General features: G+C 46.9%; 1 protein-coding gene across 4 annotated transcripts; it reads left to right on the forward strand.

Annotated features, from left to right (window-relative positions):
- The first annotated feature begins 270 nt into the window (after nt 1–270).
- On the forward strand, nt 271–26,199 carry AHCY (adenosylhomocysteinase). Of its 4 annotated transcripts, none has more exons than XR_004957128.1 (11): nt 271–392; nt 7,692–7,882; nt 9,296–9,371; nt 10,936–11,085; nt 11,885–11,997; nt 12,449–12,656; nt 12,748–12,835; nt 12,935–13,052; nt 14,640–14,834; nt 18,841–19,053; nt 26,149–26,199. XR_004957128.1 is itself a non-coding variant. In XM_036245661.1 (10 exons), exons 1-10 carry the CDS (start codon nt 365–367, stop codon nt 18,970–18,972), a joined length of 1,299 nt encoding a protein of 432 aa, XP_036101554.1. In that variant the 5' UTR covers nt 271–364; the 3' UTR covers nt 18,973–19,788. The 4 variants fall into 4 exon arrangements, 2 of the variants coding, with proteins under 2 accessions (XP_036101554.1, XP_036101555.1); XR_004957127.1 differs by lacking the exon at nt 26,149–26,199 and adding an exon at nt 24,437–24,516; XM_036245661.1 differs by lacking the exon at nt 26,149–26,199 and having other exon boundaries at nt 18,841–19,788.
- The last annotated feature ends 21 nt before the right edge of the window (nt 26,200–26,220 follow it).

The raw sequence follows: 26,220 nt of genomic DNA on the forward strand, positions 1-26,220 counted from the left end.
GAAGTGGTTGGAATTTCAGTTCCACTCGGTTTTGACATTGATTTACTGGCTTAACGAAAGAAAAAACAGCCTCTCGTTTGCTCTCAGTCCTCTCCCGGAGGCGCCCTTCTGCCTCACAGCGGATTAAAACGCCCTGCTCTGAAGGGACCTAAATTCGCTCTGGCCCCGCCCTTGCGCGCAGGGCCCCGCCCGGACAGCTCAGCCCTCGCGGGACTTATGAATATGCAAGTAAGAGGAAGATATTTAAAGGCGCCGGCGCCAGGAGCACATCCTTTCCCCGTGCTGCCCGCCCTGTTCCGGTTCCTAATCCGAGGCCCGGCCCCCTTCGCCTGTGTCCATCACTCCGTGCGGAGTCGCCGTCAGCATGTCTGACAAACTGCCCTACAAAGTCGGTGAGTTCCAGGACGTGCAGCAGGCCTCTTCGGCTCCTTGCCCGCTGGGGGCCTGTCCCTGCGGCGGCCGCGGGGCCGACGCGGGGTGTTCAGGACCCCATTGAATCGCTGGCTCGGCGCGATCCTGGCCACGTGAGGCCGCTTGGGGGTTGGAGTCCTCGAGCCGCGTGCAGCGGGTCGTGGGAGGCGGCCGCGGACTACTAGTCCCGGCATACCGCGCGAGGCCCAGTGTTGCGGCGCGGACTGCGGAGCCGCCAAGTGGCGGCATGCTTCGCACAGAGTCCGTTGGGGCAGTTGGGGAGTATGTACCTGGCCAGCGGCCTGGGACTGCTGGCATCTGCCAGGATACACAGTAGGAGATCAGAATCCTGTTTCCGGGACCAGCTGGGTGGTCCCGGACAAGTGCCCCTCCCTCTCTGAGCCTCCTATAGGGGCGGCGAGGGCACTGGAGCCCCAATAGGCATGTGAGGCGAGGCCTGGACAGCGAGCCCAAGGCCGGCACTAGCACATTCACAGGGACTTTGGCCTCGTTACTCAATCTCTGGGGTCACCCGCCTGGCCAACAGGAACAGTTGTGCAGAAAATTTAGAGTGGTTAGAAAAATTCTACCTGCTGTCCTATGGATTGAAGCTGATGTACTGATAGTTTTCTAGGGGATGGACACCACTTTATACCTTTAATCTAGATTAATTCATTTTATTCTCACGGCTTTATAAGGTAGGGACTGTTACTTTCCCATTTTACGATGGGTATACTGAGACAGGAAATAAAGGTAACTTGCCTACAGTCTTACAGCGGGGACGAGGTGAAGTAGGATATGAACCCAGGCCCCATAGACCTCTGAGCACACCTTCTCACCACTGTATATTAGAGAAGACTTGGAACAACACTAATGAACTTTTGGCAAAAACCAGTTCAGGATGGCTAGCAATTTTTAAAGTAAATTCAAGACACCGTTAAACCTGGAGAAATGCATCAACATTGATGGAGCACTTGCTTGTGTGTCTGGTGATTTGCATGTGTTTACAGAATAATTTTCAGAGGTGGGCTCTCTTTATACTATACAGAGAAAGAAGCTGAGGCTTTAATAGGAAGTGACTTGCAGAGATTCTGTGAAATACAGTTGACCTTTTAACAACACAGTCCACTTACATGCAGCTCTTTTCAATAAATATACTGTTGGTTCTTCCTGTCTCTGGGTTTCACATCGGTGGTATTTTCCATCAGTGGTTGGTTTAATCTACCCATGCAGAAGGCCAACTGTATGCATTGTTCTATGCCATTTTATTTATTTATTAAAGATTTTTAAAAATTGATTTTTAGGGATAGAGAAAAAGGAATATTGATTTGTTGTTCAATTTATTTATGCATTCATTGGTTGCTTCTTGTATGTGTCCTGACCAGGGTTCAAACCTGTAACCTTGGTGTATCGAGAGGACATTCTAACCAACTGAGCTACCTGGCTAGGGCAGTTCTATGCCATTTTACATGAGGGACTTGAGCATCCATGGATTTTGGTATTCTCAGGGGTGGGTCCTGCAGCCAATCCCTTATGAATACCAAGGGATGACTGAAGTTTCAGGGGCATCAAAAGTTGTACACAGTCCGGTCGGTGTGGCTCAGTGGTTGAGTGATGACCCATGCACCAAGAGGTTGCTGGTCCAATTCCCAGTCAGGACACATGCCCAGGTTGTGGGCCTGATCCCCAGTGGGGGACATGCAGGAGGCAGCTAATCTGTTCTCTCTCATTGATGTTTCTATCTCTCTCTCCTTCTGCCTTCCTCTCTCTCTCAAACCAATAAAGGGAAAAAATTTTTTTAAAGTTATACACAGATTTTTTTTTTTTTTTTATCCTCACCCGAGGACATTTTTCCATTTTTTGTTCAGGTAGAGTGGGAGGGAGAGAGAGGAACAGAGAGAGAGAAACATCGATGTGAAAGGAACACATCGAGTGGCTGCCACCCGCACAACCGACCAGGGCCGGGGACAAACTGTAATCGAGGTATGTGCCCTTAGCGGGAACTGAACCCGGGTCTCTCAGGACTGCAGGCCGACGCTCTAACCGCTGAACCAAAACAGCCAGGGCAGATTTTTAAAAATTAATTATTATTATTACTTTTATGTTTATGTAAAATCTTTATTTGGAACATGTGTGTCACTGAGCATGTCAGTCATCCTGAATTAGCAAGTCTTTGTGCAACTACAAGAGCTCCTTGCATAGATTTTTGACTGGGAGGGGGGCAGTCATTGCCCCTAACCCCCGTGTTGTTCAAAGGTCAATTGTAGTAGCTTATCAGTAGTAGCTATGAAGTAATGGCCAGAATAGATTGTTGTTACCATTTTGTGGGTGATGAAACTGAAGCCCAGAAAAGTTAAATCAAGGTCACATTAGTGGCAGAGTTGGAATAGAGGCTTGTCATACTAAGGAGAGATCATTGGGTCAGGGTTGAGGGCACTGGTTTATGTGGGAGGAGATAAGGCTGCATTTGGAAGTGGGGGAGCTTGGTTGGGTAGGTTTGGAGGGAGGAAGCCTCCATTGAGGAGGGCATTCTGTGCCAGACCTTGGCCATATAACATCTTTAATCCTTAGGGCTCAGCAGGGGATGATTATGCCCGTTTTACAGATAAAGAAGTGAGGCTCACAGCAGATCTTGCTATTGCTCTTGGCTTGCCCTGGCACCAGTGTTACTGCAACTTCTTCAAGTTCTCAGCTCCTGTAGGACCAAAAGCCCCAGGGACCCTCCATGTCCTTGGAGTTGAAGGATCCATGGAAAACTCTGGGGCTGGCACAGCTGCCATGAGGGCAGTGGAGTTATTTTTAGCTAGAGGGACAGGTGGTGATAGAGTAGGTGGAGCTTAGCAGGATAGGACAGAACCCATTGTCCACTATTGCTGGGCCTCTCTCAGTAGCCTTGAGAAGGCTTCTGGCTCTAGCTCTTCCAGGCTACCAGTCCCACCTCTGCCACTGATTGGCTTTGGAACCTGGGGCAAACCCCTTTCTGGGCCCTTTTCTCATTGGTAAGTGCTGGGAGTTGTACTGGTTTTAGATTTGTTTCTTTTTTGCCACACCTGTCTTGTGCCAGCCCCTTTCATGGACCTTTTCTCATTCGGTCCTAACAACAGATATGGTCAGTAAACATTTGCTGACCCCTTTCTCTGTGCCAGGTCCTGCTGGGCACTGGATATACAAAGGTGACTCAAGGTTGGGACAGACATGCATATATTTAATGTATTGTTTTCTCCATTTTATTATTTTTTATTTATTGATTTTTTTTTTTTAATCCTCACCCAAGGACATTTTTGCATTTATCTTCAGATAGAAGGGGAGGGAGAGAGGGGGGAAGAGAGAGAGAGAAACATTGATGTGAAAGAGACACATCGAGTGGTTGCCACCCACATGACCCCCAACCAGGGCTGGGGACAAACTGCAACAAAGATACATTCCCCTAGCGGGAACTGAACCCGGAACTCTCTGGTCTGTACGCCAATGCTCTAACCACTGAGAATACCAGCCAGTGCTCTATTGATTTTTACAGAGAGAGGAAGGGAGAGGGAGAGATAGAAACATCAACAAGAGAGAAAAAATCGATTGGCCGCATCCTGCATGTCCCCCACTGGGGATTTGGCCCACAACCTAGGCATGTGCCCTGACCAGGAATCAAACCGGCGACCTCTTGGTACATGAGTCCAACGCTCAACCACTGAGCCACACCAGCTGGGCTGTTGTCTCCATTTTATAAGTGAGGAGTTCCACCCACTTCTCTATCTTTATAGCTACCACCCCAGTTCTGGTCACCCTCCTCACAGGTTGGGCCTCTTGCTCCACGTATACATGCAGCAACCAAAGGGGTCTTTTCAAAAGACAACTGGTCATGGTACTTCCCCTTAAAACTCTGTAGGCTTCCCACCTTACTGGGAATAAAATCCCCACTTATGTTACTCCCTCTACTAGAGTCACCCTGGTTTGCATTCCATTCCTCCACTAGGAATATACCAAGTTCTTTCTTGTTTCCAGGTTTTTGTTGAGCACCTACTGTTTGCTAGGTCTGTATCAGATGCTTGGTGGAGAGCCATCCAGGCTAAGAGAACTGCTTGGATTAAAACCCTACAGTGGGAATGAGTTTAGCTTGTCGGAAGACAGTAAAGACCAACAGTTAGATCCTTGTAGTTGAGAAGCTAGGGAGGGGGAGAAGAAGGTGGAGAGGTGGAAGAACAAGGGTGGGCAGTCATGTGGGTAGGCCATGTGAGGAGTTAAAATGTTATTCATGGGTAAGGGGAAGCCATTGGAGATTTGTTTTTTAGCAGAAAAGTGGAGTTGATTAATAACTTAAATTTTATAAAGCCTCTTCCTCTGGCTTCTGTGAGAAAATAGTAGACCAGTGAGGTGGCTGCTTCAGTGATCCAAGGTTAGTAAGATGTGGTCAGGTTGCTTAAATATTTAGGACTTTGAGCCATCAATATGCTGATAGATTGGAAGGGGGTAAAAGGGGAAAAGAGGAATCAAGAAAGTTTTTGTCTGAAGTGGCTGGTTGAATGGTGTTTCGTTTCCTGAAGTGGGAAAATTGGGGGAGTAAGAAGTTTGGAGAGAAGGTAAGGAGTCATTAGGGTTCAAACTTGACCCACTCTATCACCACCTGTCCCTCTAGATCCAATTGTGTATCTGAGTGGAGATGCTGAGTAGGCAATTGGATTATGAGTTTCATGTTCAGGGGAGAAGTTGGGCTGAAGATAAATACATGGGAGTCATTGCTGTAGAGAAGGTATTTAAAGGAAAAGGAAGGTGATGGAGCTCTGGGGGCTTCCAAACATAAGTCACTTATAGGAAGAGGAGCCAGAAAGCTAGGAGAAAAACCACAGAAGGACAGATAGAAATCAGAGAAAGGGTTTCAGAAGGAGGAAGTATTTAGTGGGATCAGTGCTACAGGGAGAAATGTGAACTTAGATAGTTAACTATTAGACATGGGGGTCAGGCTGGTTTGGGGAGGCAGTGTTGCCCAGAGCAGTGTTGCCCAGCTGGTGTGGCTCATTGGTTGAGCATGACCCATGCACCAATAGGCCGTGGGTTCGATTCCCAGTCAGGGCACACGCCCAGATTGTGGGCCAAATTCCCAGTGGGGGTCATGCAGGAGGCGGCTAATCGATGTCTCTCATTGATGTTTCTCTCTCTCTCCTTTTCCCTTCCTCCCTCTCTAAAAGAAAGAAAAAAAAAAAAAAAAGCAGTATCCATGGAATAGTCAAGTTCTCAAGGATGGGATCAGGTCCCACAGAGCAGAGGCAGCTCTTCTGTTGTAACAAAAGAATGCCTGGTCTGTAGCTACAAATGAGGAGGACTAGTAGAGTCCATGGAGGAGAAGTGGCATAGTTCTGAATTCTTCTCAGTGAGCTGTGAAGTGAGGTCATCAGTTGATGAGGAAAGGTGTTAGAGGTTTAGAGAGAGTGGAAAAGGAGAGTAAATTTACTAAGAAAATGTAATAGGAGTGCTGGCCTGTCCTTGAAATTTGTGTCTTAATAAATGAGATCTTTTGGTATGGTTGTAATATTTCTTCTGTTGGACTCAGTGGCTTAGTTGGAGTGGAGGGTTGGGTTTAACTAAGTGGGAGTTTGGCCATGAATTATCAGAGGACAGAAGGGTAGAAGGGATAGCAAAATCCTAAACTGTGGAAGGAAGAAATTGAGAACATGAAGGTGATGCTGTGAGGGGCAATGAAAATTGGTAGGATTAATGAATTAGAAGTTCTGACCTGACTGGCTGCAGCCTTACTGGAGTTGGGGCTGTAGAGGGAGAGGACTGGAAAGAATGGGATATGGTCAGAGTTAATTGCTTGAAATCAGTATTTCCAAGGGAGAGTATCATTGGTGATGGGCTGCCAAGGTGGGCAGGGTTGGGTAGGGATGGTGATGGGGGGGGGGGCGGGGGCGGGGGCGGGGCGGGATATGTGTTGAGGCCCAGTAGAAGTAGTCCTTCCCATGGGGATAGAATATTTCATCTCTGGATTGTACAGCAGGAAGCAGACTGACTTAGTTTTATTATTTGTTATTATTAAATTCTATACCCAGATACCACCCCATTAGGTAATTGACAGGATTTAAGCTTCCCTAAAGATAATAATCAGCAGCAGCCTCAGGCCCCATCCTAGACCTATTGAATCTGATTTTCCAGGAGAGATTTATAAGCATGACAGATGACTCTTAAGAGGGAAGGGACTGACTTTTAGAATGGGCTAGTGAGGTGGGTGGGGGTAGGGAGGTTGAGGTTATTAGAGTATTGAGATAGTGAGAAAACTCATAATAGTATCCTTTTTTCCTACCAGAGAATTTGGACAAATTTGAGACATTTGGGGTAGCAGATAGAAGCCAAAATATAACTGTCATTACTAATAACATTGAAGCCAGAGGATGTAGATTAGTGTTGAAATCCAATGATCCTGCTATCTGAATCCCAAAATTCAATTACACATCCATTACAGGCAAGGTGGGCCTGGGTAGGTTTCTATGTAGAAGAACATGCTTCCTGCAGGAAAGGTGGTTGCTGCTTGCTTGCAAAAGAAGGGAGAGCTGAGCTGAGCGTGCCCAATTTATTCTTCCCAAGTTTACTAATCACATAAGTCACTCCACCTCTCCTGGGGCAGAAAAGAGCTTAAGAGTGTCACTTACACAGATGAATCTCTCCATGTGAAAACATCAGGAGTGGGGAAGAAGCATTTTCATATCTTTAAGAGGATCAGTGAACTGTGCTGAATCCAAGGTGTTAAATAATATCATTTATGAGTGTTGAAGTCAGCAACAGTGATGACTTGGAAGGTGGACAGCCAGCCAGGAGCTAAAATCTTTAGGGAATGAGGGGGTTGGTAGGTGGTAGCAGAAAGGGTAGTAGGAAGTATATATACATATATATAGACTGCTATTTTTCCAGGAGGCACGTACCTGTGTTTACATGTACCTGTGTGATTCTTTGATTAAATGTGCTCTCCCACAAAACAGTAAGCAGAGGTTAGGCAAGGACCATGTCTTTCTCTCTCTTTTTTTTTTTTGGGTGGTATGTGCCCCTAGTGGGAACCGAACCTGGGACTCTCTGGTCCGCAGGCCGACGCTCAACCGCTGAGCCAAACTGGCCAGGGCCATGTCTTTCTTTTTTTGACTGCCTCAGCTCCATAATCCTTGTTGAATGAGTGACAGAGTTAGTGACCAGATTACTTAGCCTAGTGTTTCGAGTCCACAAGTGGACGAGTGACCAGTGGCGTACTTCCTGGTTGGTGGGATGAGCCGCTCATGGAACTAGTATCCATCTTGTTCCTGCAGCTGACATCAGCCTGGCTTCCTGGGGACGCAAGGTCTTGGACATCGCGGAGAACGAGATGCCGGGCCTGATGCGCATGCGAGAGATGTACTCGGCTTCCAAGCCACTGAAGGGCGCCCGCATTGCTGGCTGCCTGCACATGACCATTGAGACAGCTGTCCTCATTGAGACCCTCGTTGCCCTGGGTGCTGAGGTGAGGTCTGCAGCTATACTGTGAGAAGCGGGAAATCCAATGTGGTGGCCCCTCAGGCCCAGCTGGGGAGCCAACCTTGTCACGCTGCCGATATCTTTTTGTGATAACTGTTGTGCAAATTTTTTTTTCTGACTGGGAAGATAGCATCTAACGGCCTCAATTCACATCCTCTCCATTGAGGAACTCTGGTAGGAAAAATTCAACCCCAGTGTCCCACTGAGTCATGGAAGGATTGGCTCTCATTGGCCCTTCTAGGGTCATGTGCATGCCCTGGGCCAATCATGGCTGCCAGGAGGATGGTGTGCTCTGATTGGTTCAGCCTGGGTTATGTGCACGTGATTGACAGCTCTTCTAACGTCTTTAGGAGTCTAGGGACTAGATAGTTTCTCCTAAAGAGGATGGGGCAGAGCAACCGAAACCAGCTAACAGACTACACAAGAGCTCAGTCCTTGGACCTCTTCTTTCTTTTCAGCATTCACACTCTGATTTTATGGCTTTAAATACTATCTACATGGTGATGACTCCTAGATAAATGTACTGGCCTAGGCTTTTCCCTGGGAACCCGAGACCTGTGTATTCAGCAACTGATGTGTGTCATCTCCACTTGGAGATCTAATAGACCAAACAAACAAAATTTATTGTACACTCCCTACCCCAACCCCTTTTTGCAATCTTTCCCACATAAGCAAGTAGAAATTCAGCCTTTCAGGTTTTCTTAGTTCAAGAACCTGGAGTCATCCTGACTTCTCTTTATTTGTCACTCTAGTAACTAATCTTACAGGGAATCTGGTCAGCTTAGCCTTTAAAATATACCAGTTACTCACTGCTACTGTTAAATCTCTTGTCTGACCTCTTAACGACAGCTTCTTCATTTGTCTCCTTGCCTCCTTGGGGAACCCTTTCTTCTCCACACAGCACCAGAGTGATTTTTTAAAACAAAAGTTGGGGCCCTGGTGGGTTTGTCTCAACAGCTGGAGCGTCAGCCCGCAGACCAAAGGGTCATGGGTTCAATTCTGGTCAAGGGCACATACTTCGGTTGTGGTTCGATCCCCAGCCCTCATTGGGGTCATACGGGAGGCAACCAATCAATGTGTCTCTCTCACATCAATGTTTTTCTCTCTCTCTCTCTCTCGCCCCTTCCCCTCCCTCCTTCCTACTCTCTCTCTGAAAAATCAGTGGAAATGTGTCCTTGGGTGAGGATTAAAATAATAAATAAATAAAAAATAATAAGCATAAGTTGGGTCTTGTCACTGCTCTGGCTCCCATTCACTCACCAGAGCCCCCACTCTGGTCACAGAGTTGGCTGGGCCTAGATCATAAGTCTCTCACTTCTAGCTCTAGGGCTTTTTCTTATCCCTGACCGGTGACCCTGCTGTTTCTGTGACCACAGCCCTGTTTTGCTGGCTCTTCTAGGTGCGGTGGTCTAGCTGCAACATCTTCTCCACGCAGGACCATGCAGCAGCTGCCATTGCCAAGGCTGGCATTCCAGGTGAGTCCTTCCTGCTTGTTGCTGGGGGATGTGGGAATGCACAAAGGTACTCTGATTCTCCATGTTTGCTTCACTATCTCCTACAGTGACAGGCTTCCCTGCTGTAGGGTAGAGGAGTGGAGTCATGCCACACAATCCTAGCCTAATGACCCATAGGAAGGAGTTGTTTATTGTCCCAGCTTAAATAATGTAATCAAGAGGGTAGGATCTTGTGCTTGGGAACCATTTGGTGTAGAGGAGGGGGAGTTCCTTAAAGAAAGGATGTGAGTCTGTTTCCAAAAATAATTGGGAGGAGTACTAGTCAGAAATAGAGTCCCAGATGTTCATTGCCTAGGGGCTGACGGTCTAGGGGGCTGGAGAAGGACCAAAACTAGGAGGAAGAACTTTTTATTCCTCACTCGAGGATATTTTTCTGTTTATCTTCAGATAGAGTGGGAGGGAGGGAGAGAGAGAGAGAAACATCGACATGAGAGGGACACATCGATCGGTTGCCTCCTGTAGGACCCCAAGCAGGGCTCGGGACTGAACCCAACCAAGGTACATGCCCTTGACCAGAATAGAACCTGAGACTCTTTGGTCCACGGGCCTATGCTTTACTCCTGAGCCAAACCAGCCAGGGCAGAAAGAAGTTTCATAAGCTGCTGGAGAAATTGGCATATGTCTGCCTGGGCCTGTGAAGGGAAGTGGTTAGCTCTGATAGTGATTATGTAGTACATTCATGTGTCCTAACTAGCCTCAGTTGGAGGGGAAAGGGTCAGGAAGATCCTGCCAGAGACTAACCAGGGCTAGATAGGCATGTCTTCCATTCCTCAGCCATGGTTGGGCCTCATGGCTCTCTTCTGGAAAATGCGTTTTCAAGACTACTGTCTGCCCCAGATAGGTGGAGGGGCAGCCTGCCCTGCTTGGCTGGTGGTCTTTTCCCACAGGAGGGTCATGGGAGCCACACATGTATTCCAGTCATACCATATGATGGGAGGAGCCTGGACTCGTGGTAATGTCTGGCACAGAGAAACTGCTCTATACACAATAGCTGCTATTAGTAATTTTTTGGCCAGACTTTGCTTGAGACCACCCACCACAAAGACTGGTGGGCCTTTAAGTTCTTTCAGTGCAGAACAATCCTAGGATTTTGCCTTGTGGGTCCACCTAACCTGCAGCACCCCGTCCCAGCACTTTGGGAGTGAGCCTAGTCACTATGGGTTGAATCTCTAGTCCTTGGGGCCCAGACAGAAGGGGGTAGGAAAGTAAATAATTCTTTCTAGTTACCTGTATCTGGCCTCTCGCTCACTTAATCCATACTATTTTCCCCATTTACAAATTGGGAAACTGAGGCTCGGAGAGGTGAAGTGATTTGGTCAAAGTCACACAGCTGGCATGTAGAGTTAGGATTTGAATTCAGATCTCTCTGGCTCCAAGTTGTGTTCTTATTACTGCTGAGTCCTCAGAGGGTCTGGAGGTGGCTGGGCATGGGAATTAGGAAGGCGATAGTACTGGCTTTGCCCAGGTAGTCCTGGAACAAGTACCAGTGGGGAAGGCAGACCCTGATGTGCCACTTGCCCTCCAGTGTATGCCTGGAAAGGTGAAACAGATGAGGAGTACATGTGGTGCATTGAGCAGACGCTGTACTTCAAGGATGGGCCTCTCAACATGATTCTGGATGATGGCGGTGACCTCACTAACCTCATCCACACCAAGTACCCACAGCTCTTGTCAGGTGAGTGGGATGGGTGGGCGGGCTGGATGCTTGCTGGCAACCTAGATGGAGCCTGCTTGCACATGTGAAAGCAGCAGGCTGGTAGGATTCCCAGCACTTAGAGTAGCAGGTTCTGTGGAAGATGGGAGGACAGCAGGTTCCTGCAGGCATTCTGGGGCCTGCACTCCTGACTTCTGCCAGGGTGGCTGGGGAGGTCTGACTGAGATGATGGTCCAAGGGCAAGTATAAGCCAGGCCTGGGAATGAGTCATATTTGTTAAGTGGGTGAGGGAGGCAATGGGTACAAAAGCCCTGAGGCAAAAAAGGACTGACACTTCAGGAAACAGAAAGGAAGGCAGCATGGTAGCTTCCTTCACTGGAAGGGAGTATTATAGGATGTGGCTGGAGCTTTAGTGAAGGCCAGATGTATGAGTACTTAAGATAAAAGAATTTGGCTTGATCCTGAGAATAAATGGACATAAATAGAGGGTTTTGAAAAGATTTCTCTGAAAACATACATGTTCAAAATGCCTGCTGTGTGGCTGGGAGATCAGGTGAGTAATGATGGTAGCAGGGACTAGAGCAGTAGAAGTGGGAATGGAGAGTTTAGGAGTGCCCTGGTGATGATGGGGACTGTGGTATCAGCCACAGAGATGTGAAACCAGAAAGAGGAGTGGCTTTATGGGGCAAAGATGAGGAATTTGGATGAGTTCAGGTATAGGCTCTTGGGGCTTCATTCCAGAGGCCCCCCACCCCATCGCAGCCAATCCTTTGGGTATCCCCTTCCTGGCCTGACACTCACCCCTTCCCCTTGTGTTCAGGCATCCGAGGCATCTCCGAGGAGACCACGACAGGGGTCTGTAATCTATACAAGATGATGGCCAAGGGGATTCTGAAGGTTCCTGCCATCAATGTCAATGACTCCGTCACAAAGGTGAGCTTGTGGTGCAGTAACAGTTCCAGGTTAGCTGTGTAGCTTGGGAGTAGGCCTCTGAGGAAGGACCCCTGGGAAGGCTGCAGGTAGGGACTTGAAGGCCTCATTTGAGGGGAGGAAGGAGATTGTAGATTGAGAGTAACTAGTGTATTCTTAAAGAGGGGAAGAACTATACAGTGAGAGCTGGGCAACAAGAGCTTTAAAGTGAAGCAGATTCTTTGACTGGGTATCTCTCCTAGAAATTGATTCTCAAGGTTTTCTGGACCAGCACAGAGAGGCTAACAAGAAGGTCTTAGGGCTGCTCATCAGGGTGAGAGGCATGTGAAGGTATTAGCTGGTGTCAAGTCATGGATGACCAGCCCAAGGCCCACCAGCCTGAGATACTAAGAGGGTGTTTGAGGCTCGAGGGACTTGCCTGCCCCCATCGCCCCCTTGCCCCCTCTTCTTTCAGAGCAAATTTGACAACCTCTATGGCTGCCGGGAGTCCCTCATAGATGGCATCAAGCGGGCCACAGACGTGATGATTGCGGGCAAGGTGGCGGTGGTAGCGGGATATGGCGACGTGGGCAAGGGTTCTGCCCAGGCCCTGAGGGGTTTTGGGGCCCGAGTCATCATCACCGAGATTGACCCTATCAACGCACTGCAGGCCGCCATGGAGGGTACGATAGGGCGAGGGTTGGCTGTCAGTCACTGGGGCCAGAGGAAGGGCAAGGCCACCCTGGATGACCCATGGCCACTGTCTATGCACAGGGTATGAAGTGACCACCATGGATGAGGCCTGTCAGGAGGGCAACATCTTTGTCACCACCACAGGCTGTGTTGACATCATCCTCGGCAGGTAGGTGCAAAGTAGGGGGTTCTAGGGAATGAGAGAAGGGGCTGGCTTGGGGCTGTTCTTTGTTCCTGATGGTCTCCCATGGGTTTGGACTTCCTGTAGGCACTTTGAGCAGATGAAGGATGACGCCATCGTATGCAACATTGGACACTTTGACGTGGAGATTGATGTCAAGTGGCTGAATGAGAATGCTGTGGAAAAAGTGAACATCAAGCCCCAGGTGAGAAGCCCCAGCTCTTTCAGCAGAGTGGGCAAATGGAGTGCTGAAGGGGGCGTGCTCATGGGGCTGGCCACCAAGGGAGGGCAGATGAGGAGGCTCTGGCAACCTGGGCAGTGGGATGGGGAGAAAGAGGATCTGGTTTCACTTCCACTCAAATCAGAATCTTGGAGTGAGGCCAGGGCATCCCATTTTGCAAAGGTCCCAAGATGATTCTGAAGTGTAGCCAGAGTTTAGTGCCACTACATTCAGCTTTTACTGAGCACGGTGACTGAGAACATGGGATCTGTCCTCAAACTATCCAAGCTCAAATTACAGCTACTTCACCCGGCCGGTGTGGCTCAGTGGATTGAGTGTCCTCCGATGGGCTGGGAGGTCCCGGTTCGATTCCCGGTCAGGACACATGCCTGGGTTGAGGGCTCGATCCCCAGTAGGGGGTGTGCATGAGGCAGCTGATTGATGTATCTCTCTCACATCAATGTTTCTATCTTTCTCCCTTCCTCTAAAAAAATCAATAAAAATGTATTAAAACAAAATTTTGCATGCCCTGGCTGATTTGGCTTAGTGGTTAGAGCATCGGCCTGTGGACCAAAGAGTTGCGGGTTTGATTCCAGTCAAGGGCATGTACCTTGGTTGCGGTTCGGTCCCCAGCCCTGGTCAGGGTCGTGCAGGAGGCAACCAGTCGATGTGTCTCTCATATCGATCTTTCTCTCTCTCTCCTTTCTCCCTCCATCTCTATTTGAAGATAAATGGAAAAATATCCTTGGGTGAGGATTAAAATAATAGTAATAATAATAATAAAAATTGCAGTTGCTGCTTAGTGTATGACTCTGGACAAGTTTAACCCTTTAAACTGTAGTTTCTTTATTTGTGAAATGGGGATAATAGTACTTAAATTATAGGGTTGTTTATTTGTTTGTTTTTCTATCCTCACCCAAGGACATTTTTCCTTTTTTTTTAATCCTCACCCGAGGGCGTTTTTACATATTTTGTTCAGATAGAGTAGGAGGGAGAGAGAGAGCAAAACATCTACGTGAAAGGGACACATCGACCCAATCAGGGCCGGGGACAAACTGCAACCGAGGTACGTGCCCTTAGTGGGAACTGAACCCGGGTCTCTCTGGACTGCAGGCCGCCGCTCTAACCGCTGAGCGAAACTGACCAGGCAGGGCTAAGTCATAGGGTTGTTATTAGTTGTATGTATATATTTGTTTATAGTTCTAGATATAGTTATGTGTATGCTCTTAGCTCAGGGCACGTGGCAATAATAATAATAATAACATTAGCTAATACTTACTGAGTACTTAATATGTGCCAAGCCATGTGTCAAGTACCTTACCTATGTCCGCTTATTAAATTCTAATAGAATTTCTGTGAGGTCTATAGCTCAGAGCTGCTTGATAACTATTGCCTATTATTATTAATTGAGTGTGCCAGGGCCTGTGCTGGAGGTTGTTCTAGGGCAGTCTGGGCCCTTCACAGGTGCTGTTGGAGGCAGGGAGGCCTGTTGGAGAAGAAGGTAGGATAAGACAAGGTGGACATTGGGAGCATTGCCCCTCCAGCCCTCATTGCTGCTCTGCCCACTTGCAGGTGGACCGTTACCGGCTGAAGAATGGGCACCACATCATCGTGCTGGCTGAGGGCCGTCTGGTCAACCTGGGCTGTGCAATGGGTCACCCCAGCTTTGTGATGAGCAACTCCTTCACCAACCAGGTGTTGGCGCAGATTGAACTGTGGACCCATCCTGACAAGTACCCTGTTGGGGTCCACTTTTTGCCCAAGAAGGTCAGTACCCACCTCTAACCCCGGCCAAGGGTCATATGTTCAACCTTGGGCTCCCCACACAGGGCTTGCTAGAGTTTACCTATCTACCCTCTGAGAGGTCTTTACAGGGTATTCCACAGGACATAAATAATTTTCTTCATTTAGCAGAGGAGGAAACTCAGGCCCAAAGTAGGGAATGACTCCCAGAGAGGCAGGGCTGGGTTATGAAAAGAGCATGGGCTTTGTAGTGAGACCCATCCAGGTTTGAATCTAAGCCTTACCACTTAGCGACTTACCACCTAACTGGGGCAAGTTACTTAACTTCTTTGTGCCTCTATATCCTCCTCTGTAAAATAAAGGTAATACTACCTCCTGTGGGGATTGTGAGGATTTCCTTAGATCAAGGGTCACAAACCCACAGGCCCACAGGGATTGAGCAGGTAAATGAGTGAACTGGGCTGGGTGGGGACTAATAGAAGAGCACGTGCCTCAGTAAAGGGGTTGGCTTACTGTCATTAAACTGGAACCCAGGCCCATTGGACCAGGGCTCCTGACATTTCAAGAGAAGCCAGATATTAAGATTTTTATATGAAATACTCAATTTTTAAATATAGGCAACTTATTATAGTTTTAAAATATAACCAGGTATATTACTTTGGACATGTCTATAAGCCAAATGCAGCCTACAGCCTGTGCAGGATTGTGGCCTTGAAATGAGATAATACCCCTAACACACTGCATAGCACCTGATGTGCTATGGGTATGTGGTCAGGGTAACCATGACAATGAGGTCTTCTGACATGAAACCCAGTGCTCATCCTAACACCCCATGTACATACCCCCAGAGATTAGAATTGCTATGTTTTAGTCCTGGCTTTTTTTTGCCAGTGTCATGAGTAAAGTTGGCTTTGCCACTTAGCCTCTCTGGGCCTCAGTTTCCCTGTCAGTCAAATGGTAAGAGTAGCTCTTGCTCATCTAGCATTTGGTCACTGGAGAGGCTTTGATGGAGTCTCATTCCTCCACCCCTTGAAAGGCTGGTTCTGCCAAGTGAAGTAGGAAGAGGCCCAGGTGTCCACTTCAGGTATCTGCCCCCAGAGCCAGCCAACCCTTTTCCCCCTAGTCATCCTTGAGTTCTTCCCTTGGACTAGATGTTTTACTCATAAGGGCCTCAAGGGCTATTCTGTTCTGTGTAGTCTGCCAGGTCTCCAGCCTTGTTGTGGGGTTAAATAAAAGCCTCACTTGACCTTCATTTGATCCCAATTGGAGGAAATATGGCTGTGAATATGCTGAGAAATTGGGCATGCCTTTGTAATGAAGTCAGGGTAGGAAGTAAAAAGGCAAAGATTTCATCTCCCACCCCAGCACACGGCCCCATCCTTATCTCCTCCATCACTGCCAAGACATGGACTGGGGACAAGACACCCATAGCTTCATGCCTCACATGTGATATATGGGTGATGACAGAGAGAGCAGCCACCATTAAGGTATCTGTTTGTACCAAGAACACTAGCACTGATCTTTATAATAGCCATGAGAGATCCATCCTACAAGTGAGGGAACTAAGGTTTGGAGATTGAATTGTTCCCATAGCTGTCAAGTATTGGGGCAGGAGTAGAACCCAACTCTACTATCTGTCCAAGTTGTTAACCATTATGACACTGCCTTCTGGGTGTGGGTACAGGGAGAAGGAAGTGTGTTCAGGGCTAGGTCAGGCCAAGTGAAGGGAGGATTCAGTGTATACTCTGGGAGTTGGAGACCTTCTTTCTACTTTCAGAACTAACATGGACTTGGGGCTGGGCTCTGCTCATGCCTTTGCCTGCTTCTCCCCAGTTTCTTCATCTGTTAATAGAAGAATAAATCCAGCGCTCCTTAGGGGTATTTGCGAAGCTCTAATGAGACAATGGATGTGAACCCACTTGGAAATGTAAAAGTTCTTGGGGATGAGCTGTGGCCCAAGGCTATTGTGTCATCATGGGATGGGACTTGGGCATTATAGAGAGAGGCCCTTCCCAGAGCCAGATGCTGAGAAAGTGAAACCCCACACTTAGAGTTGACACGCCTCTAAGTATAACCACTTCCCCTTCTTTTCAGACCCTTTTTATATATTTCAGCACTGGTCAGACTTAGAAATTGGTCTTATCTAACCCCAGCCTCTGTCTTCCTTGGTTTCTGTTCCATCTCTTCAAAGCTGCCTTGGAGGCTATACTTTGAGATGCTTAAGACAAGCTTTGGGGTTTTGGAGCCAGATGGACCTGGATTCATATCTTATCTCTATCAATAACTAGCTGTGTGAACTTGGGCACGTCATTTCACCATTCTGAGACTTGATTTCTACATTTGTGAAAGGATGGCAATTTTTTTATTAGTTAGGGTCTTTTTGGCGGCCAGTGGAAGATGGAAACCCTGTTTAAACTGGTGTGTTAATTATCTATTGCTATATAACAATTTAACCCCAAAACTTAATGGCTTAAAACATAAACATTTACTATTTCAGTTTCTGTGGGTCAGGAAATTGAGAGCACCTTAGTGTGGTGGTTCTGACTTGAGGTCCTTCATGGAGTTGCAGTCCTATCTGAAGGTTAGACTGGGACTGGAAGATCCACTTCACATCACTGTTGGCAGGAGGTCTCAGTTCCTTGTCACATTGGTATCTCCATAGGGCTGCTTAAGTGCCCTCATGAGATGCCAGCTGGCCTTTCCCCAGAGTGAGTGGTCTAGGAGAGCACTAGTCTCCAAGTCACACCATCACTTCTGCTTTTTTCTGTTCATTAGAAGTGAGTCACTCAAGGGGTGAGGAAGTAGGCTCCACCTCTTGAAGAAAGGAGTATTATGAATTTCTAGACAAGGGATTTAAAGACATATTTTTAAAACATTTTTTTAAATGTTTTTATTGATTATTATTATTTTTTTTTGTAGAGAGAGAAACATGGATGTGAGAGCTATATCAGTTGGCTGCCTCCTGCACACCCCCTACTGGGGATTGAGCCTATAACTGGGGCATGTGCCCTGACTGGGAATGAACTGGGACTTCTCAGTCCATGGGACGACGCTCAATACACTGAGCCACACCAGCGGGCTTAAGGACATACTTTTAAACAAACACAAACAATTTAATCTGAAAAGGAACTCTATTGGTTACATAGGGTGGGGCAAAAGTAGGTTTACAGTTGTTTGTATGAAAAATAATACAGCGATTAATAAATGATAATATAAGAATAAACTCTGTTTTGTGTACCCACAACTGTAAACCTACCCCATATAATGGAGGAGTCCATGATTCAGGCAGTGGAACCAGGGATTCATTGTTATTAGAATTCTGTGTTTCTCTGTCTTGGCTGTCTTTTTTTTTAAATCCTCACCTGGGGATATTTTTCCATTTATCTTCAGATAGAGTGGGAAAGAGAGAGAGGGAGGGAGAGAGAAACATCGATGTGACATCGACTGATTGCCTCCTGCACGACCCCAACCAGGGCCGGGGACAAACCACAAGTGAGGTATGTGCCCTTGACCAGAATTGAACCTGTGACTCATTGGTCTGCGGGTTGACACTCTAACCGCTGAGCCAAACCAGCCAGGGCAGCTATCTTTTTTCTTTACATTCACTTCACTTGTCACATAGAATTACCACTAGCAAGCTGAGACTGATACCCTCCCTGTTTAGGAATCCCAGTGGAATCGGAAAGACCCTATTTCTTCTTGTTGTAGAAAATGCCCTGTCCATAGATAAATTCCAGAAAAGAATTTGGTTAACAACTTGGGTTGGTGGAAGGTGAGGAAGGAAATGTAATTAACGGTCCCACTAGGGTTACTTAGAGGAGAGGATGAAGTATGGTTCCGTCTTGAGGAAGGGAAGCTGGGCAGTCAAAAACAACACATCCACTGAGGCTAACATGATGGGCTGAGGTAATGTGTGCAATGCATTGCAGTTACCCCAACAGAACAGTTCTTGCCTCTTGGCAGCTGGATGCAGGTAAGTGGTTCCAGAGTGCGCGGTACTGAGCCTCCATCTTCCTGTGTTTATTCCCAGCTGGACGAAGCAGTAGCTGAAGCCCACCTGCGCAAACTGAATGTGAAGCTGACCAAGCTGACTGAGAAGCAGGCCCAGTACCTGGGCGTGCCCCATGATGGCCCCTTCAAGCCCGATCACTACCGTTACTGAGAACCAGGCCTGCCCTTTCTGCCTTCTATCTGCTGTCCCACCTCTTCTCCCCAAGAGCAAATGGCACCAACTTTGAGAATGGTTTGTTAATGTCCCCCATCAACTCCCTGGCGCTGGTCACTCAGTCTTTGGTCTCCACTACATCCTGAGTACTGTCTCATGTGTGGCTGGGGGAATTGAGAAGCCCCTCCTCAAGCCCTGGTCACAGTGGAGGTACATGGGAGATACCTACTGGGAACCATGAGTTCAGGGGTTTTGGAACTGCTTACTCACTCCGTCCTTCCTTAGGCTGGAAAGTGGAAGCAGTGGTCACAACTCTACCTAAACTCTAACCTGGCCTATGGGTGTTGTACCCACATTCTTGGTTTATAGGTTCACTGGTTCCTCAGCCCATAACAGATGAGGAGCTATATCAGAGGGCAGGGAGGAATTGTTGGTGTTTGAATGCTCCTGAGAGTCTGGCTTAGTGCTGAGCATTCTCTTAAACCTCAGAACAATGAGGTTGGTATTTTCAGTCCCTATTTTACAGGGGTTATAAAATATACTGTTAATGGGTCAGCCGAAAACAGACAAGAGAATTGACAACCAGAAGTTGAGAGGGGCCAGAGAATCTTAAAAGCAGGCATAGGTCTGCCTCTACTTTGTAATGGTTCCTTTCACAACCCTGGATCAAAAAGAGATTAATTTGGTTTATAATGTTTATATAGTACTTAAAATGTTAGAGCAGGAAGGTAGGTAAATAAATTTTGGTGCCTAAAAGAACTTTGAGTCTTTATTATGTAGATAATCCACTTTCAACGATGTATGTCTTGAGCAAGGGGTTGGAGAAGGGGGGTGGGTGGAGGTGGAAGAGAGTGTAGGAGGGATAAATGGTGATGGAAAAAAAAAATTGAGAATAAAAAGATAGTTGTCCATAATGTGGGGTCATAAAGGCAGCAGGCAAAGCCTTGGGCTTTGAAGGATGGGTAAAGTGAAGAGAACTGTCTCTTCGGGCATGTCTCTTTGTAAATAGCCTGTTTTTTAATCCAATCTAAGACTCATTTAATAGGTGAATTTAACCCTTTATACATATTGTCATTCCTCTTTGCATTTATTTCTTCTACCTTAGTTTTTGTTTATATTTCTTTTTCTCCCAATTTCCACTTTGGACTGATCCAGTGCTCCTTGGGAGACTATTATTGTTATTTCTTTTAATTTATTTTTTTTCCCTTTATTGATTTTAGAGAGAGAGGAAGGGAGACGGAGAGAGAGAGAAGGAAACATCGAAGAGAGAGAACATTGATTGGCTGCCCCCTGCACACCCCCACTAGGGACTGGGCCCACATCCTGGGCATGTGTCCTGACCAGGAATCGAACCGGCAACCTCTTGGTGCATGGGTCGATGCTCAACCACTGAGCCATACTGGCCGGATGAGGAACTATTATTTATTGAGCACCTACTGGGCACTAGGGGCTTTATAGTTGATTTTCTTTATTCTCCCATCAAGCTCAGTACTAATATCCTAATTTTACAGATGAGAATGGAGATTCAGAGAGGTTAAGTGTCTTTTCTAAAAACAGTTTATGAGAGCTTTATCATGAATGAAATCACAGAAAAGAGGGTGGAAAGTTGGGCTCTCTTATTTGCCTAAATGACCCCTGTTCTAGTCTAGGAAATCAAAGCAAAATAAGAACCCACCAGGGAATGGTCACTGGAAACTACTCTAAGGATCATCCTCTGGATGGAAGGCCTGAGGAGATGGTTGAGACCTGACCCCAGCCTGCTGGGATCTCAAGCCAGAGGGAGAAGGCAGGCACACAAATAGCTTTGCCATCTCCTGGTACATTTCTTTATCTGCCCAGCTTTTGAATTCAGTGCCTGGCAGCAGTAGGAGAAAGGCACCAGGGAAGAGGTGGTACTTGAAATTAGTTTTGAAAGAAATGAAGACTTTTAACAGAAGGAATCAAAAGCAAGCGTATTCCAGGCAGGCAAAGGTATTCAGACTAAGCAAGAGTGAGTGAGGGGGTAGGGGATAGGAAAGAGTCGTTTGGCTGTAGTATAGGGGGGAGTTAAGAGATAGAGGACTAGAAAGGTGGCCTGGGGGACAGGAAGGAGAGGCCTTAAATATCAAGATAAGACCTATGTGGGTTTTTTGTTTGTTTTTAATTTTTTTTTTTCTTTATTGATTTTTAGGGAGAGAGAGAGAGAGAACATTGGCCGCCTCCTGCATGCCTCCCACTAAGGATTGAGCCCACAACCTGGGCATGGGACCCGACTGGGACTCGAACTGGTGACCTCTTGGTGCATGGTTGACATTCAACCACTAAGCCACACCAGCCGGGCAAGCCTTTGATATTTTTTTGTTTGTTTTTTTATTCCTCACCTGAAGATATTTTTCCATTTATCATCAGACAGAGTGGGAGGGAGGGAGAGAGAAAGATCGATGTGATAGAGCAACATCAATTGTTTTCCTCCCACATGACCTGACCAGGGCCGGGTACAAACTGCAACCAAGGTATATGCCCTTGACTGAATCGAACCCAAGACTCATTGGTCCGCAGGCCGACGGTCAAACCACTGAGCCAGCCCTGGCCGGTTTGGCTCAGCGGTTAGAGCATCGGCCTGCGGTCCTGAGAGACCCGGGTTCGGTTCCCGCTAAGGGTGCGTACCTTGGTTGCAGTTTGTCCCCGGCCCTGGTCGGTTGTGCGGGTGGCAGCCACTCGATGTGTTCCTTTCACATCGATGTTTCTCTCTCTCCCTCCCACTCTACCTGAACAAAAAAAGGAAAAATGTCCTCGGGTGAGGATAAAAAAAAAACCACTGAGCCAAACTGGCCAGGGCAAGACCTTTGGTTTTAATCCTTGAAGTGCAGAGACAAATGAAATGGCCCCTCTTTAAAAAAAATTTTTTTTTAAATATGTTTTTATTGATTTTTGAGAGAGAAGTATCGATTGGCTGCTTCCTGCATGCCCCCTACTTGGTATCATGCCTGAAACCCAGGCGTGTGCCCTGACCTGGAATCGAACTGGGACCTCTCAATCCATGGGACAATGCTCAATCCACTGAGCCACACTGGCCAGGCCTGAAATGTCCATTCTTGATTGAATATTCCACATTTGTGGCCTGTTCATTTTTGTATTCTCAGCTTCTGGCCAAGAGGTGATATCATTCCTATGCTAGTAATGAGGACAGGTTCAGAGAGGCTACATGGGCCCTGGCCGGTTTGGCTCAGCAGTTAGAGCGTTGGCCTGCGGTCCTGAGAGACTCGGGTTCGGTTCCCGCTAAGGGTGCGTACCTCGGTTGCAGTTTGTCCCCGGCCCTGGTCGGTTGTGCGGGTGGCAGTCACTCGATGTGTTCCTTTCACATCGATGTTTCTCTCTCTCTCTCTGTTCCTCTCTCTCCCTCCCACTCTACCTGAACAAAAAATGGAAAAATGTCCTCGGGTGAGGATAAAAAAAAAATTTTTTTCTCAGAGAGGCTACATGGCTGACCCTAGATTATACAGTAAGTTATATGCATATCTGATATGACTCTGCTATAAATAATTTACAAACTTTGGTAGTTACATGATTTAGTAACATGACATGGGACCCACTTCTTAACTGATCATGATATCAGTAGTCAAAACAGACCAATTTTCACTACCATATATATCCAATGCTATTTCTTGCACACTTAATTGTGTGTCAGCCTTTATGCTAAGTAAGTGCTTAGTTGTTCTTCGTGTTCTTGTGGGGACTTGAATTCCTGTTTTACAAATCTGGAAACTGAGGCTCTGAGAGACACCATGAGAGTGAACTGGCTTTTGTACTAGGTAGGGAGGGCTCTCTCAGCCCAAAATCTAAGCCCTTTCCATATCCACAGGCCCTGGTTTAGGAGGAAGGGAACCTGGTTTCAGACCCTCCAACACTTGGAGCAGTAACTCTGGAACTAAACCAGGTCCCCTAAAGACAAGATTGCCACCAGAGAGTGCTGCTTACAGCGTCCACTTCAGCCACTCTGCCATGGTGGTTCCTGGGACAATGACTTCTCAGCAGAAAAGAAGGGGAGGCCATTGTTCATCTGAACTCTTGAGAGCTTAAATGCTTCATTTCTCATTGCAACCACACTGCTCCCTCCAACGGGCCCCTTGCCTCTGTGTAAGCACACTTCCTTTCCTCGAGTCTTAGACACAGGAACTACCTTTCCAGGTGATCCCATCTATGAGATCCCATGTAGTCCCTCCACCTCTGGTACCCCCGCAAATTCTGGTTTATCCAGGCCTTCTTTCCCCACTCCTCTTTGGAGATGCCTGCCAGTCTGGTCTCAGCCTTACCTCTGACCTCAGGTCTGCCAATCTGTCACATGAGTGACACTGACCAGGCACCCACAATGAAAGTTGATGTCTCCCTTAAGCCCCCAATGCTGACTTCTGATGTCTGGGTTCTGCCATCAAAGCGTCTGGGAAAGAAGGAAAATGCCAAGGGTCCTGTAGTGTCTAGCGTGGCCATAGCTGGATTTTTTTTTCTTTCAGGAAAGGGAACTATTTCTAACAATTGTTTTAGCCTCTACCAGGGCAATTGGTCATGGCCCACTGGACCATAAGTTCTGTAAGGAGAGGATCCATATTGGACTTGTTCATAGTATTCACAGCACCTGGCACATAGTAGGTGCTCAGTGCACATTCGCTGAATGAATGAATGGGTTGGTCTTCCATGTAGTTGTCCGGACCCAGCAGTTAAGTGGTTTTTATCGTTAATGAACTGAGTCTTTGGCTTTGCATCCCTGACCACCTGGGAGCCAAGTAGTGCCTGGTTGGTGAGCAATGTCTGGAAAACACAGGAACAGTGGCTGCAATATGTTCCCAATATTCTCATTAACGATAACATTTATCAGCAGCAGCTGTGGTACATAGTACAAAAGGTTCTTGTCCTGTGGGCTTGCAGCCTAAATGACAGTAAACAAAATAAGCAACTGACACCTCCCCCACCCCTATTTTAAGGCACAAGAAGCATCACTATCTCAGATTTGTAACAAGAACAGCAGGAATAGCCCTGGCTGGTTTGGCTCAGCAGTTAGAGCGTTGGCCTGCGGTCCGGAGAGACCCGGGTTCGGTTCCCGCTAAGGGCACGTACTTCGGTTGCAGTTTGTCCCCGGCCCTGGTTGGTCGTGCGGGTGGCAGCCACTCGATGTGTCCCTTTCACGTTGATGTTTTTCTCTCTCTCTCTCCCTCCTACTCATTCTGTACAAAAAAAAAAGAAAGAAAGAAATTAAACAAGATTTTTAAAAAAAAGAACAGCAGGAATAATAGTAGGAGCCTCCCATTTTATAGACAAGTAAAAGGAAGCCCAGAGAAACACACACTTGCCCAGTGTGCAGAATTATATCACTAGCCTAGCCTGGAGCACCAATCTTTTTTCTTGAATTCTATCCAGGTGGTTCCTGCTCTATCCAGTCCAGGTTCTAAGGTTTGCTTCCTATTGCATACTGGCTCTGTCACTGCAGGCACAACGTGGGTCTTCAGCTGGGACAAGGTCCTTGGAAAGGAGGGAGTTTTAAGGAATTTAAAAGATGAAGTATTGTGGACAAGTGGGCCAGGTGAGGTGGCTTCAGCTGTGCTGGCCCTTGAGCCCCACTGTCCTCACTTCCAAGGACACAGATACATGGTAGTTATCAGGGCTGAGGCAGCTGCTCCACATTTTTCTATTAGCCTCTAGAATCTTTCTTGTACACAGGCCTTTTAAAAAGCATCTTATGGCCCTGGCTGGTGTGGCTCATTTGGTTGGGCATTGTCCTGTGCACTGAAAGGTTGCTGGTTGTATTCCTGGTCAGGGCATATACTGGGATGCAGTTTTTTACTCTCACACTCACATCGATGTTTCTCTCTCCCTCTCTGTGCCACTCTCTCTAAAAATCAATTTAAAATAAATAAAATCATCTCATGCTAATTTGCAAACTAAGCAAGAAACAGAAAGTTTGCAAATTAGCATGAGATGATTTTATTTATTTTAAATTGATTTTTAGAGAGCTTGCTTATACTAATTCCTTGAGGAAGAGCTCCAGCTACTGGGGTGCTCTGACAGGTGGTATCTGAATTTTTCTTCCTACTGGCAGTTCAAGTAGAATGATGTCATTTACAGCCCTTGTGCCTCTCAAGGTGCTGGGAATTTCTATGTGATCCTTGACCTTGGCTAGTCCTTCCTCACAGACCCTGTTCCTACCTCTATCCTTTCTCTCCCCAAAACTGTATCCCATATGCTCCTCTTCCCAGGGTCCTTCCAAAGATATAATGCTGCATTCAGTGTCTCACAGACTTAGAGAATCTCTAAAAATGAAATTTCAGGCAACAGCTTGGAAAATTTTAGATGACAGGCCTCAATAATCCATGACGAAAGTTGCTGCCTACTCACTGTTGGTCTTAAAAGTAAAAGCCAGGCTCGTACGGTGTGGCTCAGTGGTTGAGTGTTGACCCATGCACCAAGAGGTCACCAGTTCAATTCCCAGTCAGGGCACATGCCCAGGTTGTGGGCCAAATTCCCAGTGGGGGGCATGCAGGAGGCGGCCAGTTGATTTTCTCTCTCATCAGTGTTTCTGTCTCCTCTCCCTTCCTCTCTCTCTAAAATCAATGAAGAAAAAAAATTAAAATAAAAGTCAGTTATTTTACCTGGCTGGGTAGCTCAGCTGGTTAGAGCATCATCCTTATATGCCAAGGTTTTGGGTTCATTCCCTGGTCAGGGCACATATAAATAAGTGGAACAACAATTTGATGTTTCTAAAATCAATAAATTAAAAAAAATTTTCTAAGTCAGTTACTTTACCAGCAAAAAATTAATTTATTCAGGAACAACAAAGAGTTGCAAATCAGGGCAAGCAAAGTCATAGAGGCAAGTCCAACAAATGAATGAAAAGAACCTTATTTTATGGAGAAAGGAAATGGGGAGAGGTTGTTTTGTACAAAAGGTCATTGGAGAAAGGTGATTTCAGGGAGATGATGGTTTCTCATTGGCTGAGTTGCTGGGATAGTTGATTTCTTGCAGGAGATGCAATGTACACCTTTTCCTGTTGGGGCCTATAAATTGATTCTTTCATGTTCATTCTTCTGTTGGGGTCTATAATTGACAGTTCTTCCTGTAGTTGCCATCGAGTGGTAGTACTGTGTTAGAGTGTCCCTTTTTGGCCTCCGGACTCCATTTTAGGAGGTTTCCTTTTATTTTCAGATCACCAAGCCCAAGACCACTGCCTGGTTACTGGCTGACAGCTGAGGTATGAAGGATTCCTGAACCTCTGCT

The sequence above is a fragment of the Molossus molossus genome, unplaced genomic scaffold, assembly GCF_014108415.1.
Source record: "Molossus molossus isolate mMolMol1 unplaced genomic scaffold, mMolMol1.p scaffold_m16_p_6, whole genome shotgun sequence".
NCBI classification, from domain to species: domain Eukaryota; kingdom Metazoa; phylum Chordata; class Mammalia; order Chiroptera; family Molossidae; genus Molossus; species Molossus molossus.